The sequence below is a fragment of the Geotrypetes seraphini genome, chromosome 9, assembly GCF_902459505.1.
Source record: "Geotrypetes seraphini chromosome 9, aGeoSer1.1, whole genome shotgun sequence".
In the NCBI taxonomy this organism is placed as follows: Eukaryota; Metazoa; Chordata; class Amphibia; order Gymnophiona; family Dermophiidae; genus Geotrypetes; species Geotrypetes seraphini.
This window is the reverse complement of record NC_047092.1, coordinates 120,016,109-120,035,691: the sequence shown is the minus strand read 5'-3', so window position 1 is coordinate 120,035,691 and position 19,583 is coordinate 120,016,109. Positions and strand designations below refer to the sequence as shown.

Sequence of the window (19,583 nt, the reverse complement as noted above, 5' to 3'; positions counted from 1 at the left end):
CCTGACTTTCCACCGGGAAGGGATGGGGGAGTGTTTGCAGACTGGGAGTCACGGGGCTTAGTTTGTGTGGGACAGTTGTGGGACCCGGTTTTGGGCGGTGTTAGACCCTTTACGGAACTCAGGGGCAAGTATGGGTTTGGGATAAGGGATTTGTTCCCCTACTTGCAGGTTCTCCATTATATCAGGGCCTCGGGTCTTCTGGGAGACTTGAGGGGTGGTAAGATGCCCTTTGAGCTGCTATTGGGTCCAGTGCTTCGGAAGGGAGCTCTCTCTGCAGTATATAGGTGCCTTAATTGTCGGGGGGCTCCCCTTCTCTACATGAGGGCTTGGGAAGATGATTGTGGTTCAGCTATTTCCTGGGACACTTGGGGTGACATATGGTCAGAGATCTCCTCGGCAGGTATAGCTGCTTTGCTAATCGAGAATGGTTACAAGGTCCTCTTTCGGTGGTACTATACCCCTCAGGTTGTAGCTCGTTGGCAGGGAGGTGCGAGTGACCTATGTTGGAGGGGCTGTGGGGAAGTGGGTACATACTTTCATATGTGGTGGCAGTGTGGGCAGGTGTGTGGATTCTGGACTGAGGTTTTTGTTCGGGTGTCCCGGATCTTAGACATCCAGATACCGGCTGATTGGCGACACGCCTTGTTGTTTTGGCATCAATTGGATTTGGCTTGGGGTGACTCTTTATTTTGTAAGTTGGCATTCATTGCTGCTAGATTGGCCATTGCCTCTCTGTGGAATCAGGCGCTCCCTCCCACGTGGGCCCTGGTGGAGCAACGCTTACTTAATTGGCAGAACCTTTATCACTTAACAGCTTTGCGTCATGGTAAATTACATGGCTATGCTCATATTTGGCGTAGTTTTCGGGCTTCTGTGGGGGTTTGTGGTAGGGGTGGCTAGGGGCTCTGGGTTTGTTTTGGAGTAGGACTGGATGGGCGATACTTGGGGGGATCCCATAACCATATTCCTTTTCACGTTTTGGTTTCTGTTTGGAATAGATTGTTTCTCAACCTTATTGAGAGATGTTGGTATTGTGCTCTGTCCCTAGGGGGGGTGGGTGGGGGGGTATGGGCTGTGATTTGGTGGGTATTTTTGATTGCTCTTATTAGTCTGTGGGAATTGCACATGTTTCTGTTGTTATTTTCGAGCGAGGTATTTTGCTCTATATATCTTTGTTCCTGCGTTTCCTGTGAAATTGTACTGTTTGGAGTGTATTTCAATAAAAGCCTTTCATTGAAAAAAAAAAAAGTTGTCGCTGTGGTTCTCTCTCCCTTCGATATCCCTACTTCGACTTTGAACTGGATCATACTGCGATCACTGTTTCCTAATGGTCCCACTACTTCCACTTCCTTTGCTGGTCCTCTTTGGCAATTTAGGATCAGGTCTAGAGTGGCACTCCACTCAGTATTTTATAGACCTCTATCATATCATCCCTGAGCTATCTCTTAAGAACATAAGAATTTGCCTCCGTTGGGTCAGACCAAGGGTCCATCGAGCCCAGCGGTCCGGTCCCATGGCGGCCCATCAGGTCCATGACCTGTAGAGTGATCTTTTGTCTAACCCGTTGATTCCTACTCCCTTATATTCTGAAAAACCCCTTTTTTCCCCTTTTATCTATGCCCTTTTTTGCTCCTGTGTCCTCCTTTATCTGTAGCCTTCAATCCCCTTATCCTTCAGGAATTTATCTAGTTCCTCTTTGAAACCCCTTAATGTAGTCTGTCCTATTACATCTTCCGGAAGTGCATTCCAGGTATCCACCACCCTCTGAGTGAAGAATAACTTTCTAGCATTGGTTCTAAACCTGTCCCCTTTCAATTTCTCCGAGTGCCCTCTTGTTTTTTGTTGTTCCTAGTACGCTGAAGAACCTGTCTCTCTCCACCCTCTCTATGCCTTTCATAATCTTGTAAGTCTCTATCATGTCACCTCTGAGTCTCCACTTTTCCAGGGGGAAGAGCCCTAGTTTCTGTAACCTTTCAGCGTATGAAAGGTTCTCCATACCCTTAATCATTCGTGTTGCTCTCCTCTGGACCCTCTCAAGTATCGCCATATCCTTCTTAAGGTACGGTGACCAATATTGGACACAGTACTCCAGGTGCAGGCACACCATCGCCCGATACAGTGGCAGGATGACTTCCTTCGTTTTTGTTGTAATACCCTTCTTGATAATACCCAACATTCCGTTTGCTTTCTTTGAGGCCACCGCGTATTGCACCGTTGGTTTCATTATTGTATCCACCAATACTCCCAAGTCTTTTTCAAGGTTACTTTCCCCCAGTACCAACCCCCCCATTTTGTAGCTGAACATCGGGTTCTTTTTCTCTATATGCATGACCTTGCATTTCTCTATATTGAAGTTCATCTGCCATTTATTCGCCCACTCCTCCAATGTTGTCAGGTCTCTTTGCAGTTCTTCACATTCCCCTATAGTTTTAACCCTGCTACAGAGTTTAGTGTCATCTGCAAACTTTATAACTTCACAGTTTGTCCCTGCTTCCAGGTCATTTATAAATACATTGAACAGCAGTGGCCCGAGTACAAACCCCTGTGGGACACAGCTTGTTACCCTTCTCCAGCCCAAGTAGTGGCCCTTCACTGCAACCCTCTGCTTTCTGTCTGCCAACCAGTGTTTGATCAATCTATGTACTTCCCCTTCCACCCCATGGTTCCACAGTTTCCTAAGTAGCCTTCTCCAAGCTGAAGAGCGCTAGCCGCTTTAGCCTTGCCTCATAGGGAAGTTATCCCATCCCATTTACCATTTTCGTCATCCTTTTCTGTACTTTTTCTAATTCTGCTATTTTTGAGATACGGCAACCAGAAATGCACACAGTATTCAAGGTGAGGACATACCATAGAGTGATACAAAAGCATTATAACATTTCTATCTTTGTTTTCCATTCCTTTCCTGATAATTCTAACATTCTATTTGATTTCTTAGCCTCTACCGCACATTGAGCCGAGGGTTTCAACATATCCTCAACGATGACATCTAGATCCTTTTCCTGACCAGTGACTCCCAACATTGATCCCTACATCATGAAGCCATAGTTCAGGTTCCTCTTTCCACAAGAATCACTTTGCACATGCTCACATTAAATGTCATCTGCCATTTTGACAACCAGTCTCCCAGTCTCAAAAGGCCCTTTTGCAAATTTTCACAATCCTCTTGTGATTTAACAACTTTGTGTCATCAGCAAATTTAATTACCTCACTAGTTATTCCCATCTCTAGATTACTGATAAATATGTTAAAAAGCAGCAGTCCCAGCACAGATTCCTGAGGAACCTCACTATTTACCCTTCTCCATTAAGAATATTGACCATTTAAACCTACTCTCTTTTTCCTGTTTTCAAGCCAGTTCTTAATCCATAACAGGACATTACGCACCGCGAACTCCAAAAATACAGCTTCTCAGCTCTGCAGAAAATGAAGAACTGCAGATTGCATTAACCAATATTGGGCGGAAGGTACCAGCATACGTGACAGCACACTTGGTATCTGTCCATACCAGGTTCCATGTAAGAATATTATATCTGCTTGTCCTCAGAGAATGAGAGAAAGGGTCACAAATCCTTTTTAAACAAAACAAAATTGTACACAGTATGTTAAAAATTAGGTGAAAATTAGTAAAAAGTAAATAATAGTTTTTCTATGACAAAGGATTTTATTTATTGTGTATGGGGGAAGAGGGCAAATGAGTTAAAATAAGTTTAAACCAAAAATAAGGACCTTAGCTATTGAACTCTTTCTGATTACTACTTTTACTGTTTGCATAAAAAGGTATACCAATCTGACTCAGCAGAAAAAAATCCCCCAAAAGGCACAGAAATAAACAGCTGGGTAGCTGTTCTCCACTTTGCAGTGGCCCAGTGTAAGAAAAGAATTGCTCTGGTCCAATGAGAATTTCAGTTCTTACAATCCAATCTGGACTATTTTTGATCCTTCATTATCATAACAGAATAAATAGAAAATCGAGGACATTCATTTTCAAACTGTCTGAAAACCTTTACAAACTTTCTTTTCCACAAGCTCTCTGCTTCCGTTCTCTTGTTCTGGTTGCATTTTCCTCTTTTCTCCTTTCCCATCAGTCCTTGTTGATGGTGATGCTAAGGTAGCATCTGGTATATCTGAGAAGAAATCCGTAGCATCTTTGAGAGTAGCTGCAACACAGAAGGAAAACAAACTGTAGTACATTATGATGATTTCAAATGCTTTATCCACAAAAGACTAGCAGCACCATGAAACTGTCAGATATGAAAAGAAGAAAATATGTATACAGATATGGAATTTTACACATAAACACAAAATGTAAACATATGCTTTTCTTCTAAGAGGCTGTACTTTAGTGAATCAACCTCTATGGGAATGATCATATTTTAATGCATATAGGCCCTCTTTTACTAAGCTATGGTAAAGATATCTACCGCAGCCTGGGGCACTAAATGTTCTTATGCTGCTCCAATGCTCATAAGAATTCTATGAGCTTCAGAGCATTTAGTGCTCTGGGCCATGGTAGAAATCTCTACCACGGCTTAAGGGGGGGATGGGGGAGAAAATTACTCCTCATAGAATTCTGCACAAAAAAATTCAAAATTCTGAGCAAAAAATCTGCAAATTCTGCAAGTTTATTTGACAAACCTTTAAGTTGTGTGGTAGCTGTGTTACTCTACTCTTCAAAGTATTATGAAGAAATAAAACAAACAATGGAAAAATTAATACCTTTTTATTGGACTAACTTACCCCTCCTTTACTAACGCGTAGTGTGGATTTTAGCACTGGCAACGGTGGTAACTGCTCTGATGCTCATAGTAATTCAATGAGCGTCGAAGCAGTTGCTGGTGCTAAACCCCACGCTATGCATTAGTAAAGGAGGGGTTAATGTAGTTTATGACTAGCTTTCAAAGGTAATCCCTTCTTTCTCAGATCAGAAATAAGCAAATGTACAATTCAGAATTTTCATTAAATTATACTAGAGAAAACAAAGAGCCTTCAAGGTTTTTTTGCTCAGTGACTTTCTTCTAGCAGCACATCTTTGTAAAAGCCCACCTTAGTGAAGTTTGGTTGGTTTGTTTTCATAGTACAGTACTTCACTTTGCCTTTATGTGGTTGTAAAACATTTCTGAAAGCTGACATATTTCAGTAAAACACCCCTCCACCTTTTACAGAACCATGTTAGAGGTTTTTAGCGCAGGCCAGCACGCTGAATGCTCAGCTCTATGAGTGACAGGAGCAGTGTAAAGCATTCAGCACGCCGGTCTGCGCTAAAAACCACTATCAAGGTTTTGTAAAAGGCGGGGGGGGGGGGAGTAAATTCTGAATAAAAACCTTTTTCTATCTTTTTGTTGTCTGAGCAGTTTATTTTTCTATTCACTTAGATCCCAGAGTCCCTTTTTCTGCTTTTCTTTGGTTTGTTTTTTCATAATTGTCTTTCCAGGATTGACTATTCATTTTATATTTTGTCCCTGTTCTTTCCTGTGTATATCCCTCCAGTCTCTATCCTGAGCTTCTCCCCTCTGTGTCCCTGTCCATTACCAAGCACCCATCATCCCTCTGTCAAAATCACCCCTTTTCTAGCAATGTCCCTGTGTCTAGTAGTCCTTCTATGCCCCTGTCTCAATGCTCTCTACCCAACAAGTTTCAAGTTTATTCAGATGTCTGAGTGGTTTACATACAAATAAGTAGAAATAAATTAAAACACAAATGCAGGGAATACCAAAAAGACAATTGACAGGATGCATAAGGAAAGAGGGGGAGAAATACATTATTTTACTAGAAAAGAATACAAAGGTAAAACATAAAAAGAGAGGGAATGTATTTAAAATTGTCCAATCTTTGTTTAAGTTTGAGTTAAAATAGACCCATTTTTATATGATAAAAAAGAAAGTATAGAATGGCAAAAGAAACCATTTATTTTCATATGTTGTATGCATCTTTGAACAGAAAATTTTTGAGGTAGATTTTGAGGTGGATTCTTGACAAATATAAGAAGGCATGGCTTTCCATAGTGTAGGAGCTGTTGTTCAGTGTCCCTGTCTCTGCGCTCAGTCCCCATCTAGGATCTCTTCTCTGTTTCTGTGCCTCTAGCTGTGCAGGATTTTCCACCCCTGAGCTAGTCTTTCTCTCCTACCCCCCTCAAGTCTACATCTCTCACTCATCCCTCTCACTCTCTCTAGCCCCAACACCCAGCCAGCATCTCATGCTGTCTTCCCCTAGCCCCGAGCCAGCATCTCTCTCCCCAGCATCTCTCTCACCCTATCCCCCAGCCAGCTTCTTTCTTACTCCTGTACCTCCCAAGCCAGCATCTCGGTGTCATGTCAAAAGCGCACGCCCAGACAATTGAGCGCAGCGCGGAGGTGCGCACCGCTCAAAATTAATGTTTTTAGGGCTAATTTACTTGTCTGAGTAGAGGGTACCACTAATCCAGTAGAAATAGTGGGGTAATATTCCCGCTACCACCAGATAATGGATGAAGGGGGGTGTCCTTTTGGGGAGGCTTAATGATGCTCCTGATGTGGGAGACTTCATATCAAGTAAAGGTTGTGATGGAATTTCTGTAGGGAATGTCAAATGTCTGTCCATAGGACCAGAAACAGCAGGTGTTGAGCTCTTGGGCTTAATTTTTCTTTTACCCATAATAACAGATTAAAGTTATACGACCTGAGCTCCGGTCATCCACAGTGCCTGCCCGAATTCCACCTCCGGGCCCTGCCGCTGCTGCGGGTAACACGGGGCAGCGACTAAGATCTCCTCCAACGTCCCAGCACAAGGTAAGCAGCTCCCAGTCACTCAGCGGCAACAGACTTGAATTTAAAGTAAATCCCAGCAGGGAACGACGAACCCGATGACATCAAGGGTCCGTCTTCCACAGTGCCTGCCCGAATTCCACCTCCGGGCCCTTCTGCTGCTGCGGGTAACACGGGGCAGCGACTAAGATCTCCTCCAACGTCCCAGCACAAGGTAAGCAGCTCCCAGCAATGCATCTTAAGGATGGGATGGACAGGTGGTTTTTATTTTTGACATCAGATCTTAATGCTCTTGATGGGGCATAGGGAATAAGCATTCTCTCCAGGAATAGGGGAAATTTACAGATTGACATTTTATGAGTCAATAAGCATATTTTAAAAGTAATTCTATGGTTTATTGGTAGCCAGCGAGCTTGGTTTAGAAGGGGTGTAACGTGATCAAATTTTCTGGATTTGGTGATGATTTTTATTGTGGTGTTTTGAATGATTTGTAACTGTCTTAGTTCCTTAAGTGAAGCCCCCTTATAGAGGGGAATTGCAATAGTCTATTTTTGATATTACTAAGGAGTGTATTAAAGTGTTTAAAAAGGATATACTGAGAAAGTTCGCCAGAGATCTGATCAGTCCGAGTCTGCGAAAACAGATTTTCACTACTATACTTATTTGTTCATGATAGGTGAGTTTTTTAATCTAAGATTATACCTAGGATTTTAATCTTATCAACTTCATGAAGGAGAACGTCTTCGATACTGATTGGTGGTGGGGGCCTAAGGTCACTTTTCAAGTTTCAAGTTTTAATACCATTTGATGAATCGCTTATACAAATTTTCTAAGCGATGAACAATTTAAAAAGCCACTAGTTAGTGGTCTCACATACAATTGGTTAAAAAAAAAACAAAAAAAACACAACATACAAATTAGATAAATCGACTAACATTTTTGCAGTCAGTTTAAAGACAAACATGATTGAAGGGGGAAAGGAAAGAACATGGTTTTGGTTTTGCAAACATTTAAGGACAACATGTTCTTATTCAGCCATTGACAAACTTTAGTTAGTAAAGCCTATCTCTTCATCAGAGCCAGAATTTAACGGATGCAAGAGTTGGAAGTCGTTGGCGTATGCAAAGGTTGTGAATCCGATAGATTGACTTAGTGTAAGAAGTGGAGCAGTAAAAATGTTGAATAATAAAGGAGACAGAATTGAGCCTTGTGGAATACCATAGTTATTTGTATTTTGAGTTAGAGGTTTAGTTATTGAAACTGACCTTATAAGATCTGCCAGGGAGATATGATTGGAACCATTGCAGTACTGAGTCGCTGACTCCAATGGACTCGAGTCGATTAAGCAATAGGGAATGATCGATAGTGTCAAAAGCGGATGAGAGGTCCATGGAGATAAGAAGAACAGATTGGTGATGATCCAAAAAGTAAAGAAATGAAGATGTTAAACCAGTGTTCTGTAGAGTGGTGTCTACGAAAGCCAGTTTGATTAGGATGAAGTGCTTTGTTTTTTTCTACAAACTCTGTTAATTGATTAAATACCAATTTTTCTGTTAGTTTTGCCATGAAGGGGATGTTAGCGATGGGCCGATAATTCAAACAATCTTTGTGGTCTACCTTGTGATCTTTAATGAGGTGGAGTATAATGGATTCTTTCCATGGTTTCGGTAGAGACCCATTGATTACACTACAGTATCTGTGATGAGTTTATATAAAAGTGGTCCAAAAGAGCTAATAAAACATTTCAATATAAAATGCAGTATTGGGTCAGTGTTCGAACCATTCATGTTAACCGTTTGTAGAAGGTGCTGTATATCAGTTATTGAGGGAAGAAAATTGTGAACATTTGGGAGTGGGCAGGTGCAGCTTCATTCTGTTGGCTCAAAGACAGGTGTCAATTTATATTGGATATGTTTCTGGATCCTATCAATTTTGTCATTAAAGAAATTGGCCAGATCTTGGGATGTTGGTGAAATGTCCGAGTGGGGTGTCTTCTTTGGCTTAAATTCGGTAAGTGATTTAAGGATCGAGAAAAGCATTGTAGAGTTTTTGGCTTTAGAAATATGCTTCTTAGAGTAATTCTTTTTGGCTATATTGATTTCTCTTTTATAGTAATTTGTAAATTGAGTTGATGTACTAAAGTAAAAAAGAGTGATTGCAGGATTGTAAGAACATCACGGTTAATTGGGGGAGAACATAGAGGAGCAAGACGTCTAGTTGAGGTTTGGAACATAATTTAAACTGAAGATATTCTATTGGGTATCTTGCTTTAATAAGGGAGGCCATGTACATTATTGCTAAACCGCCTCCCTTTTTTCCCTTTCTATGACTGTAATAGTAAGAGAATCCTGGTGGACAAGCATAGTTAAGGTAGGCTTCGGCACCATCTAACAACCATGTTTCTTTTATACATAGGAGATCAAGAGTGTTGCACGAAATAGAATCTTTAATGATATGATGTTTGTTCTTTATGGATCTTGCGTTAATCAGACCCATATTTAAGTATTTCGTACTAGAACTACTTTCAGTAAGAATAACTTCCTTTAACTGTGTAGTAATGTGTTGAGGGGAAAAAGAGGAGACGTACCTGTGGCGGAGATTTGGATGGTTTCCCTAAATAACCATGATTTACGCATTGTGTAGTGCCATCATAGGTAGCAATTAGGAGTAAATAAGAAGGATTAAAAGGATTGTTGAGATGGAAGCAAATTTGAAGAAAAAGTAAGCTGGAAATGTTCGCTTTGGCATGCGCCAAAAGGAATGCTGTTAAATAATAAATATACCAGGGTTTGAGTGGGTGTGGTCCTGTGCGGCGGCATTTCATGGTGAAGCTAAAAGATCTGAAGACAAATTACAGATAAGTAAGCATCTCACTCCTGCCTCCCCCCAGCCAACATCTCTCACTCCTGCCTCCCTCCCCAGCCAGCATCTCTCACTCCTGCCTCCCCCCAGCTAGCATCTCTCACTCCTGTCCCCACCTCCAGCTAGCATCTTTCCCTCCTGTCCTTCCCCCTCCAGCCAGCATCTCTCCCTCCTGTCCTGCCCCCAGCCAGCATCTCTCTCTCTTCTCCTCTCTCCAGCTACCATCTCTCCCTCCTCTCCTCCCCCCAGCCAGCATCTCTCACTTCTGCCTCCCCCCCAGAAAGCATCTCTCCCTCCTATCCTCCCCCCTCCAGCCAGCATCTCTCCCTCCTGTCCTCCCCCCAGCCAGCATCTCTCCCTTCTGCCCTCCCCCCAGCCAGCATCACTTCCTCCTGTCCTCCCTCCCAGCCAGCATCTCTCCCTCCTGTTCTCGCCCCAGCCAGCATCTCTCACTCCTGCCTCCCCCCAGCCAGCCCTGTCCTCCCATTGTCCACTACCTCAACTACACCGATTCCAGTCAATGCCAACCTGCCGCCAGCTCTGCAGGCTTTCTTCTACCGCAGACCTGCTGAAGAAAGAGGAAGTTACATCATTGAGGGCAGGACCGCAGCAGAGGGAAATTTGCAGAGGCCACCTGAAGGTTTTGCAACCCGAATCGCTGCTGGCAAAGAGGAAGGGCAGAGAGGAAATGCCAACCCAATATCAAAATTCTGTGCAGACCTCGGCTGATTATATGCCCCCAGGGAATTCTGCATTGCACAGTAGAACAGAATTCTGCCACGAGTTATACTTATTTTTCAAACCACACCTATTCATGTGCGCTATGGGGTAGATTCAACAAAGGAATCTAAAAGTTAGGTACAAAAAAGTTAAATACTAACTAAGCAAGAATGGGAAGATTATGTTTTTGCCTCGATAATCTTCTTTCTAGTAGAAAGGCATACGAGTCTTGAGCTAGTGGGTTATTCATCTCTAGTCACGAGTTGTGTATAAGGCATCATCTACATTTTTTTTCTCTCTCAGCTTCAACTCCTGCCTCACTGGACTGTGCTGTATTTCCTCAGTTCGCACCAAAACAATTGGCCCTCACAGTAAGAGGAAAAATAAGGTGGCGGAACACGGGGAACTTCCCAACCAACTACTTCTGTTCTGCTTTGCAATCATTAAAATGCAACAAATTAATGCAAATATTTGAACATAAACTAAACAAGGTGGAAACAACCAAGCCATCTACTTGAGTGCAATCAGAACTAAAATTTATGTAGCTCTCAGAGTCTCTCATTTGCCTCTTCACAATAGAGAGGTATTTTATCATTCTTTGGACCAGTCCAGCAGAAGAAAACCAACCCTCTGGAAATACATACATCTGAGACAGTAAGCAAGCTAATTCAAATCTGACAGGGCGTGGTTTTGTAAAGGGGGGAGGGGGTAAGTGTTCCCAGCGACATTAACAGTATAATAGCTGATACTCTCTAGAAAACTCCAGTATACATCTTGCCAAAGTAGCAGGTGGTTCCTTAAATCCCATCTAAGTCCAAGCAACCACTGCAATTGTAATTAGTTTTTATAACCAGAAACTTCTGAAGTTTTTCTGTTCTTTTTGAAAAGAGAGAGAGAGAGATCCTCATCTATTGAAGTCTTCTGGAGGGAAGTAAAGCTTAAGATGGTCCCCCCTCCCCTTAGCATTCAGGCAGCATCACCCTGACTATTGAGATGTACCAAGCAAAACTAGGCAGAAAAAAAACAAGGTCCCCTGAATCACAGCTTTGCCAAAGTCCGAACAGGCTCAGGCTAACATATTCAGTTTGTAATGCTTCACAAAGGAATGTACAACAATAAACCACCTGGCAGATATTCTCAGAGGAACTATTTGGGCAGTTGCTTGTGGCCGAGTCATGTGCTCTTAGCCCAGAAAGCACTCTTTTGTTCCTGTAAATATAGGTAGCCTCTATGTTCACATTTATCTAACAAGCAATGAAGGCCTTGAACATCACCTGGCCTTGACAGGGGCCATAGAACAAAATAAACAGATGATCAATCCATAAAGCATTTGTCTCCTTTATCCTGGCTCTCAAATTTGAACCCTGGCCCACAAAGAAAGGCAAGCAGATCTTCTGGTTCGGGAAATCACCATAGAGAAAAAAAAAAAAAAAGGAGGAGGACTGAAGAAGAACAGATATGGGTTCTGACATCACAGGGCCTGAGGCTTCAACACTCTCCTGGCTGAAGAAATCACCAACAAAAAGACCATCTTCAAAGTGAGATCCTTGATTGAAACCAACATTAGAGACTCAAAAAGAGCTCCCAAGAGGATATTCTGTGCTAGATTCAAAATCCAAGGAAAGCCTCTGAATATTACCCCAGTAACAAAAAAAAACAACAAAAAAAAGGCTGATAGAGGTACTTTAAAGGAGTTCAGCTCTAGCTCCTGATCGAATCTTTACTAAAGAAACCTTCAGGGTATGAGCCTCCATGGAGAGAGGGAATACCATTTGCACCAATCCTAAATAATCCAGAGAAGTGGATGACTTGTGGAAAGTGGAAATAACCACAGAAAACTCTTTCCTAGCTAAGCACCACTTCTCAAGGGCTAAACTGTAAGTCAGTAGGGATCCAGATCCTTCATTTCCATCATGCCCTATTGAGCAGACTGCAATACCTGGAAAGGAAAAGTGGAACTTCCTCTAGAACAGGAATGTCCAATAGGTCGATCACGATCGAACGGTAGATCGCCAGGGCAAAGGGAGTCGATCAGACTCACTTTGCCTTGGCGATCTACTGGGCCGATCAGCCTTCCTCTCACCGATGTCAATTCTGCCATCGGAGAGGAATTTCGGGCCAGCCAATCGCTGCCTGGCTGGGCGGAACTTCCTCTCCAACGGCAGAATTGACGTTGGGGAGAGGAATGCTGGTCGGCCCACAGGGAAGCAGAGAGCGATTGGTGCGGTGGCGGCTTTGGGGCCTGTTACCCGATGGCAGCGGCGGCGGTGGCTTGGGGGCCTGTTCCCCGATGGTAGTAGCAGTGGCTTGGTGGAGGGAGGGAAAAAGAAAGAAAGGGGGCAAGCAGGGAGACAGAAGGAAAGAAGGGAAACAGAAAAAAAAGGGAGCATGAAGAGAGAAAAAAAAGAAAGGGAGGCAGGGAGAAAGAAAGGGCAGGGAGATAGGAAGAAAAAGTTGGGGGAGGGAAAGAGGTCTGGAGGAGAGGAAGCATAAAGGCTGAAAGAAGGAAAGAAATATTGGATGCACAATCAGAAGAAGAAAGTGCAACCAGAGACTCATGAAATCACTAAACAAGATAGGAAAAATGATTTTATTTTCAATTTAGTGATCAAAATGTGTCTGAATTTATATCTGCTGTCTATATTTTGCACTATGGCCCCCCCCTTTTACTAAACCACAATAGCGTTTTTTAGCGTAGGGAGCCTATGAGTGTTGAGAGAAGTGCGGGGCATTCAGCGTAGCTCCCTGCACTAAAAACTGCTATTGTGGTTTAGTAAAAAGGGAGGGGGGTATATTTGTCTATTTTTGTATGGTTGTTACTGAGGTGACAGTGCATATAGAGTCATTTGCCTTGACCTCTTTGAAAAAAACCCGGAATAGGAATGATAATTAACATTTTCTCAGCGTACAGTGTGCTTTGTGTTTTTTTTTTTATTTTATTGTTGGTAGATCATTTTGACTTGGTCATTTTAAAAGTAGCTCGCAAGCCCAAAAAGTGTGGGCTCCCCTGCTCTAGAAAGAAACCAGATTCATGTACCATGGTCTTTAGGGCCAATCTGGAGCCATCATAAATACCAGGAAGGGAAGAGATGCTATTCTGTTAAGTGCCAAGCCAATCAGAGGCCACAGCAAAAAGACATAAAAGAGGCCCCTCTTTGGATCATTCTGGACCAGGGCAACTACACCCATTGAATCTGCTTCTTTTCTGCAGCTGAAAAAGGACTCCACTTTGACATTCTTGCTGAAGGTCATGAGATTAAAGACTGGCTGCCCCCACTGGTCCAGAAGGAGCTGGAAGACTGTCTGCTCCAGCTCCACTCCCTGGACCCTGCAAAGATCGTCTGAGAAAATCCACCTGAATATTGCCTTTGCTGGCAACGCCAGAAGGTTCGCTTCCACTCAGTAGCAAAGGGCTGCTGCTTCCAGGACTATTGCCTCACTCCTGGTGCATCCCTGCTTGTTGATATAAGCAAACTGTGTCACACTATCTGCCATGATGGCACAATGATCTCCCCTAAGGAGCAGGAGAAGCTCAGCCAGAGCCAATCGAACCACCCATGTAGATACTCTATCACAACCTAGATCTATTCAGTTCTTGCCTTTTCTAACTGATATTGGAGTGTTCCAACATGTTTCTTTCCCCATCCACTCAGTAGGAATTGTTCTCTTGCCCTGCTGCAGGGAAGAGCTGAGCTGATTTCTTTTGCCTTTTAACTCTTATATGTTGAAAGAAAGTTATGGAGTAATAACTTCAATGAAATACTTTTACCTGGAGAAGAATACTGAAGCAAGTATTGTTCAGACCAGGAGAGCAAGTGCTTGAATTTGGACTTTAAAAGAATAATTTTGTACAGAAAGTTTGCTTGCATTTTGAAACTGCAACAATTGGCTATGTTCACTGGATGTCTGCTTCTGTTTGGAAAGTCTAATACCTGCTTATTAACAGACCAACAATAAAGTCAGATTTTTGTTTGAAAGTACAGTACTGCCCCGATATTTGTGGGGGTTCCGTTCCAGGAACCCCCGCGAATCTTGAAAAATCGCAAATACGTTTTTTCATGGGGGAGACTGGAGAGGGCTGTGGGAGAGGCAGGAGAGAGCAGTCGGAGCACCGGCGAGTGAAGGAAATCACTCGTTGTATGCTCCGACCACCTCTTCCTGCACTAAAGTCGGGCCTTACCAATCAGGAGCTGTTTTGACACGCAGCTCCTGATTTGTAAGGCTCAACTTTAGTGCAGAAGAGGCGGTCGGAGCATACAGCAAGTGATTTCCTTCACTCGCCGACACTCCAGCTGCTCTCTCCTGCCTTTCCAGCTGTCCTCTCCTGGTCGGCAGTTCGCGGTTGGAAAATACCACGAATGACCTGGACTGCGAACCGCCGACCACGAATGACCAGGGGAACACTGTATTCGAATCAGGTTATGCTAACAATCTTTGCAGTTACTCTCTTCATTGCATTCACTGCCGATGTCCAGACCATTTCTGCTTACTACTATTCAACTGTTGCCTTTTCTAACTGACATTGGAGTGTTCCAACATGTTTCTTTCCCCATCCACTCAGTAGGACACGCAATAAGAACATAAGAAGTTGCCTCCACTGGGTCAGACCAGAGGTCCATTGCGCCCAGCGGTCCGCACCCGCGGCGGCCCCTGACTTTCCTATAACCTATCTCTACTTTCTATCTGTACCCCTCAATCCCCTTATCCTGCAGGAATTTATCTAAACCTTCCTTGAACCCCAGTAGCGTGCTCTGCCCTATCACCACCTCCGGGAGCGCGTACCATGTGTCCACCACCCTCTGAGTAAAGAAGAACTTCCTAGCATTTGTTCTAAACCTGTCCCCTTTCAATTTCTCCGAGTGCCCCCTTGTACTTGTGGTTCCCCATAGTTTAAAGAATCTGTCCCTGTCTACCTTCTCTATACCTTTCAGGATTTTGAAGGTTTCTATCATGTCTCCTCTAAGTCTCCGCTTTTCCAGGGAGAATAGCCCCAGCCCAAAAAGTCTTACCGCTGCTGGCTCCCCAGCCTCAGGTTATTATGCCAACAACCTTTGCAGTTACTCTCTTCATTGCATTCACTACCGATGTTCAGAGGAATGTTCCAACATGTTTCTTTCCCCATCCATTCAGTAGGACACACACTGAATCAGGTTATTATGCTAACAAACTTTGCAGTTACTCTCTTCATTGCATTCACTACCGATGTTCAGACCATTTCTGCTTCCTATTTCAGCTACAACCCAAGAATGACTACAAAGGGGTGCTAAAAAGTTCTCAACCCAACCAAGAAGGGAGTGATGAGAAGCCATGAAATTTACAAAGTTATTCCACATATTCACCCCCAAATTCAACATACTTGGCACATCATATCCAGTGTTCTCCCTAGGGTCTTTTAGCCGGGTGGTCCGCCCGGGTAATTTAGATGACCGCCCGGCTATCATCCGCTGTGAATTCTGATGCTGCCGCCGGTGCTGCTCAACACACACACACAAAAAAAAAACGGCTTGGAGATTTCACACCTTAGCCCATAGCGAACTTATGCTCTGGGGTTCTAACGTGTGCATGCCAGCTTCCCTTCTCTTCCCTCCGAAACCGGAAGTTATGTCTGATGGGGGGGGGGGGGGGGGGGTGGAGGGGAAGAGAAGAGAAGGGAAGCCGGCACGCACATGTTAGAGCCCCGAAGCATGCGTTCACTATGGGCTAAGGCGGGAGACAGGCCAGTGAAGCTTACAATTTGCTCTTCTTGCTGCCGGGTCCTGCCTACTTTCTGTTTCCACGAAGGCAGGACCCGGCAGTATTTCCCCAATAGGTCGATCGCGATCTTGGGCCAATCAGCCTTCCTCTCCCCGATGGCAGAATTGACGTCGGGGAGAGGAATGCTGGTCGGCCCGAAGAAGGGTGAGCTTGGCCGGCGGAGGCAGCGGCTTTGGGGCCTGTTATCTGATGGCGGCGGCTTGGGGGCCTGTTCCCCAATGGCAGCGGCATTGGCTTAGGGGAGGGCAGGAAGAAAGAAAGAAAGAGAGCAGGCAGGGAGACAGAAGGAAAGAAGAGAAACAGAAAAAAGAAAGGGGGCATGAAGAGAGAAAGAAAGAAAGGGAGGCAGGGAGAAACAAAGGGTAGGGAGAGAGGAAGAAAAAGTTGGGGGAGGAAATGAGGTCTGGTGGAGAGGAAGCATACAGGCTGAAAGAAGGGAAGAAAGATTGAATGCACAGTCAGAAGAAGAAAATGCAACCAGAGACTCATGAAATCACCAGACAACAAGGTAGGAAAAATGATTTTATTTTAAATTTAGTGATCAAAATGTGTCTGAATTTATATCTGCAGTCTATATTTTACACTATGGTCCCCTTTTACTAAACCGCAAGAGGTTTTTAGCGCAGGGAGCCTATGAGCGTCGAGAGCAGCGCTGGGCATTCAGCGCAGCTCCCTGCGCTAAAAACTGCTATCGTGGTTTAGTAAAAAGGGAGGGGAGTATGGTTGTTACTGAGGTGACAGTGCATAGAGTCATTTGCTTTGACCTCTTTGAAAAAAACCCAGAATAGGAATGATAATTAACATTTCTATGCATATAGTGTGCTTTGTGTTTTTAAAATTTTTTTATTGTTGGTAGATCATTTTGACTTGGTCATTTTAAAAGTAGCTTGCAAGCCCAAAAAGTGTGGGCACCCCTGCTCTAGAACATCGCTCCTTAGTTTTATCAAGTGGTGCAGTGAGGGGCCAGCACTTTACATCTTATCTCCTCATGTACAGCACGGTTCTTTATTCTAAGCAGCTCTGGCACTAACAGTACTACGGGTGCCTTATGCTACTTTCACTACCACTTGCAGTCAGGTTTGGCTTTTATCATGGTTTTGGTTTATTTAGTTTTTCACCAGTATTTTCATTTATTTATTAAAGCAGCCTTTTTTAATAGCCTGATGCTCCTCACCTATCAGTGTGCATCCAATCTACTGCCGACACTTTTTTGGCGTCTCTTTCAATGGATTAAATATCATAGCCCCACTGTCGCGTGTTCACATTTATTCTGAGTACGAGTTTATCTCATCAGTGCAGAGACCTTTTCGGTAAGTCCATTTTACTCTCTCTTTTTAACTTTCCCGAGTGCTGTGGTTTTATTCTTTGGTTTTAATAGAAGCTCATTTGAACAATAATTTAGATCTTTCCCAGGTCTTTTCATCTACCCGGTCGGCTTGTCTTTGAGCTACTATCGGCTTATGTTTTCAAGATACACTGTATTATCAGCTGTTCATTTCCTATATGTTTACTTTTGCCCTGTTTAGGTCTACATAGTCTAGGCCAGGGGTGCCCACACTTTTTGGGCTTGCGAGCTACTTTTTAAATGACCAAGTCAAAATGATCTACCAACAATAAAATAAAATAAAAAACACAAAGCACACTGTACGCATAGAAAATGTTAATCATCATTCCTATTCCAGGGTTTTTCAAAGAGGTCAAGCAGATGACTCTATGCACTGTCACCTCAGTAACAACCATACAAAAATAGACAAATATACCCCCCTCCCTTTTTACTAAATCATGATAGCAGTTTTTAGCGCAGGGAGCTGCGCTGAATGCCCAGCGCTGCTCTCGACACTCATAGGCTCCCTGCGCTAAAAACCTCTATTGCGGTTTAGTAAAAGGGGACCTTAGTGTAAAATATAGACAGCAGATATAAATTCAGACACATTTTGATCACTAAATTTAAAATAAAATCATTTTCCTTACCTTGTCTGGTGATTTCATGAGTCTCTGGTTGCACTTTCTTCTTCTGACTGTGCATACAATCTTTCTTCCCTTCTTTTAGCCTGTATGCTTCCTTTCCTCCAGACGTCATTCCTTCCCCCAACTTTTCCTTCCTCTTCCCTGCCCTTTCTTTCTCTCTGCCTCCCTTTCATTTTTTTCTGTTTCTCTTCTTTCCTTCTGTCTCCCTGCCTGCCCTTTTTCTTTCTTTCTCCCTGCCCTCCCCCAAGCCACTGCCACTGCCATTACCATTGGGGACCAGGACCCAAACGCCACCAATAACAGGCCCCAAGCTCTCCCTGCTTCGGCCAACCAGCATTCCTCTCCCCGACGTCAATTCTGCCGTCGGGAAGAGAAAGGCTGATCAGCCCAAGATCGTGATCAACCTATTGGGGGAAATGCTGCCGGGTCCTGCCTTCGCGGAAACAGAAAGTAGGCAGGACCCGGCAGGAAGAAAAACAAATGCTTCACTAACCTGTCTCCCGCATTAGCCAGTAGCGAACGCTTGCTTCAGGGCTCTCAACATGTGCGTGCCAGATTCCCTTCTCCCCCCCACCCCCCCCGGACATAACTTCCGGTTTCGGAGGGAAGAGAAGAGAAGCACGTTAGAGCCCGGAGCATAAGTTCGCTACGGGCTGAAATCTCCAAGCCGGTTTTTTGGGGTTTTTTTTAAATGTTCAGCAGCGGCAGATGACAGCTGGGCGGACCACCCAGCTAAAAGGCCCTAGGGAGAACACTGGAGAGGAAGGCTGATCGGCCCGTAGATCAGGACGGCAACACGAGTCTATCACAGAGCCCGGGATGGGTTCCGCGATCGACTCGCATTGCCTTCCTGAGCTACTGGTCGATCGCGATCGACGCATTGGGCACCCCTGGTCTAGGCATACTGTTTCTAACCAGCCATCATTTTAAGTATGTATATGCCCTATTTTAGGGGGGGGGGGTTAAGTTCTTTTAGCATGTTATTTCATTAATTCTGAGTTCGGTGTTACAATACATTGTTCTTGGTTTTTAGTTTACACATTATTTATTCTTTTCTAGGACATGTTCGCATCGCAATTTTACTCAAAAGTATAAATAGGTATCCATATTTCCATTCAAGTTTCATCACGGTGCTCTGGTTTTGGCTCCACTATTTGTCACTTCCGTCCACAAGATCTGGCTATCCATTACCATCTCATATTTTAAAGAATCACTCGTTATAATTAGCGGTGATCCACCCGTCTCTTCATAATGGACAGGTCCGATTTTAGCATTTGGATCTTAGTACTATGGGTTTGCAGTGTTCTCCCCAGGGCCTTACAGCCGGGCGCTGCGCCCGGCTGATTTAGATGACCACCCAGCTAATCCTGCTGCCACCGCCGATGCTCCTTCCCAGGCTGACTCGCGGCTGAAAATTTTGTTTGACGCCTGCCTTTTTTTTTTTTTGCCAGCATGCTTTTACTTGCTTCGGGCCTTCCTCGTTGCCGGGACCTGCCTACTTTCTGTTTCCGCGAAGGCAGGACCCGGCAGCGAGGAAGG

The 19,583-nt window shown here is 44.0% G+C and overlaps 1 protein-coding gene across 6 annotated transcripts in view; it reads right to left on the bottom strand.

Moving 5' to 3' along the window:
* Positions 1-19,583, bottom strand: part of ILKAP (ILK associated serine/threonine phosphatase) — a 211,807-nt gene that overhangs the window by 171,559 nt on the left and 20,665 nt on the right. For 3 of the 6 annotated variants that reach the window (XR_004540596.1, XM_033957893.1, XM_033957890.1), the window contains exon 2: positions 4,002-4,157. Coding sequence is in view for 4 of the 6 variants with exons in the window: in XM_033957893.1 (XP_033813784.1) it covers positions 4,002-4,157 (156 nt within the window). In the remaining 2 variants the exon portion in view is untranslated. Of the gene's footprint in view, positions 1-4,001; positions 4,158-6,358; positions 6,361-14,685; positions 14,697-19,583 lie in introns of those variants that run through there. The other 3 variants (XM_033957892.1, XM_033957891.1, XM_033957894.1) reach the window with 3 other exon arrangements.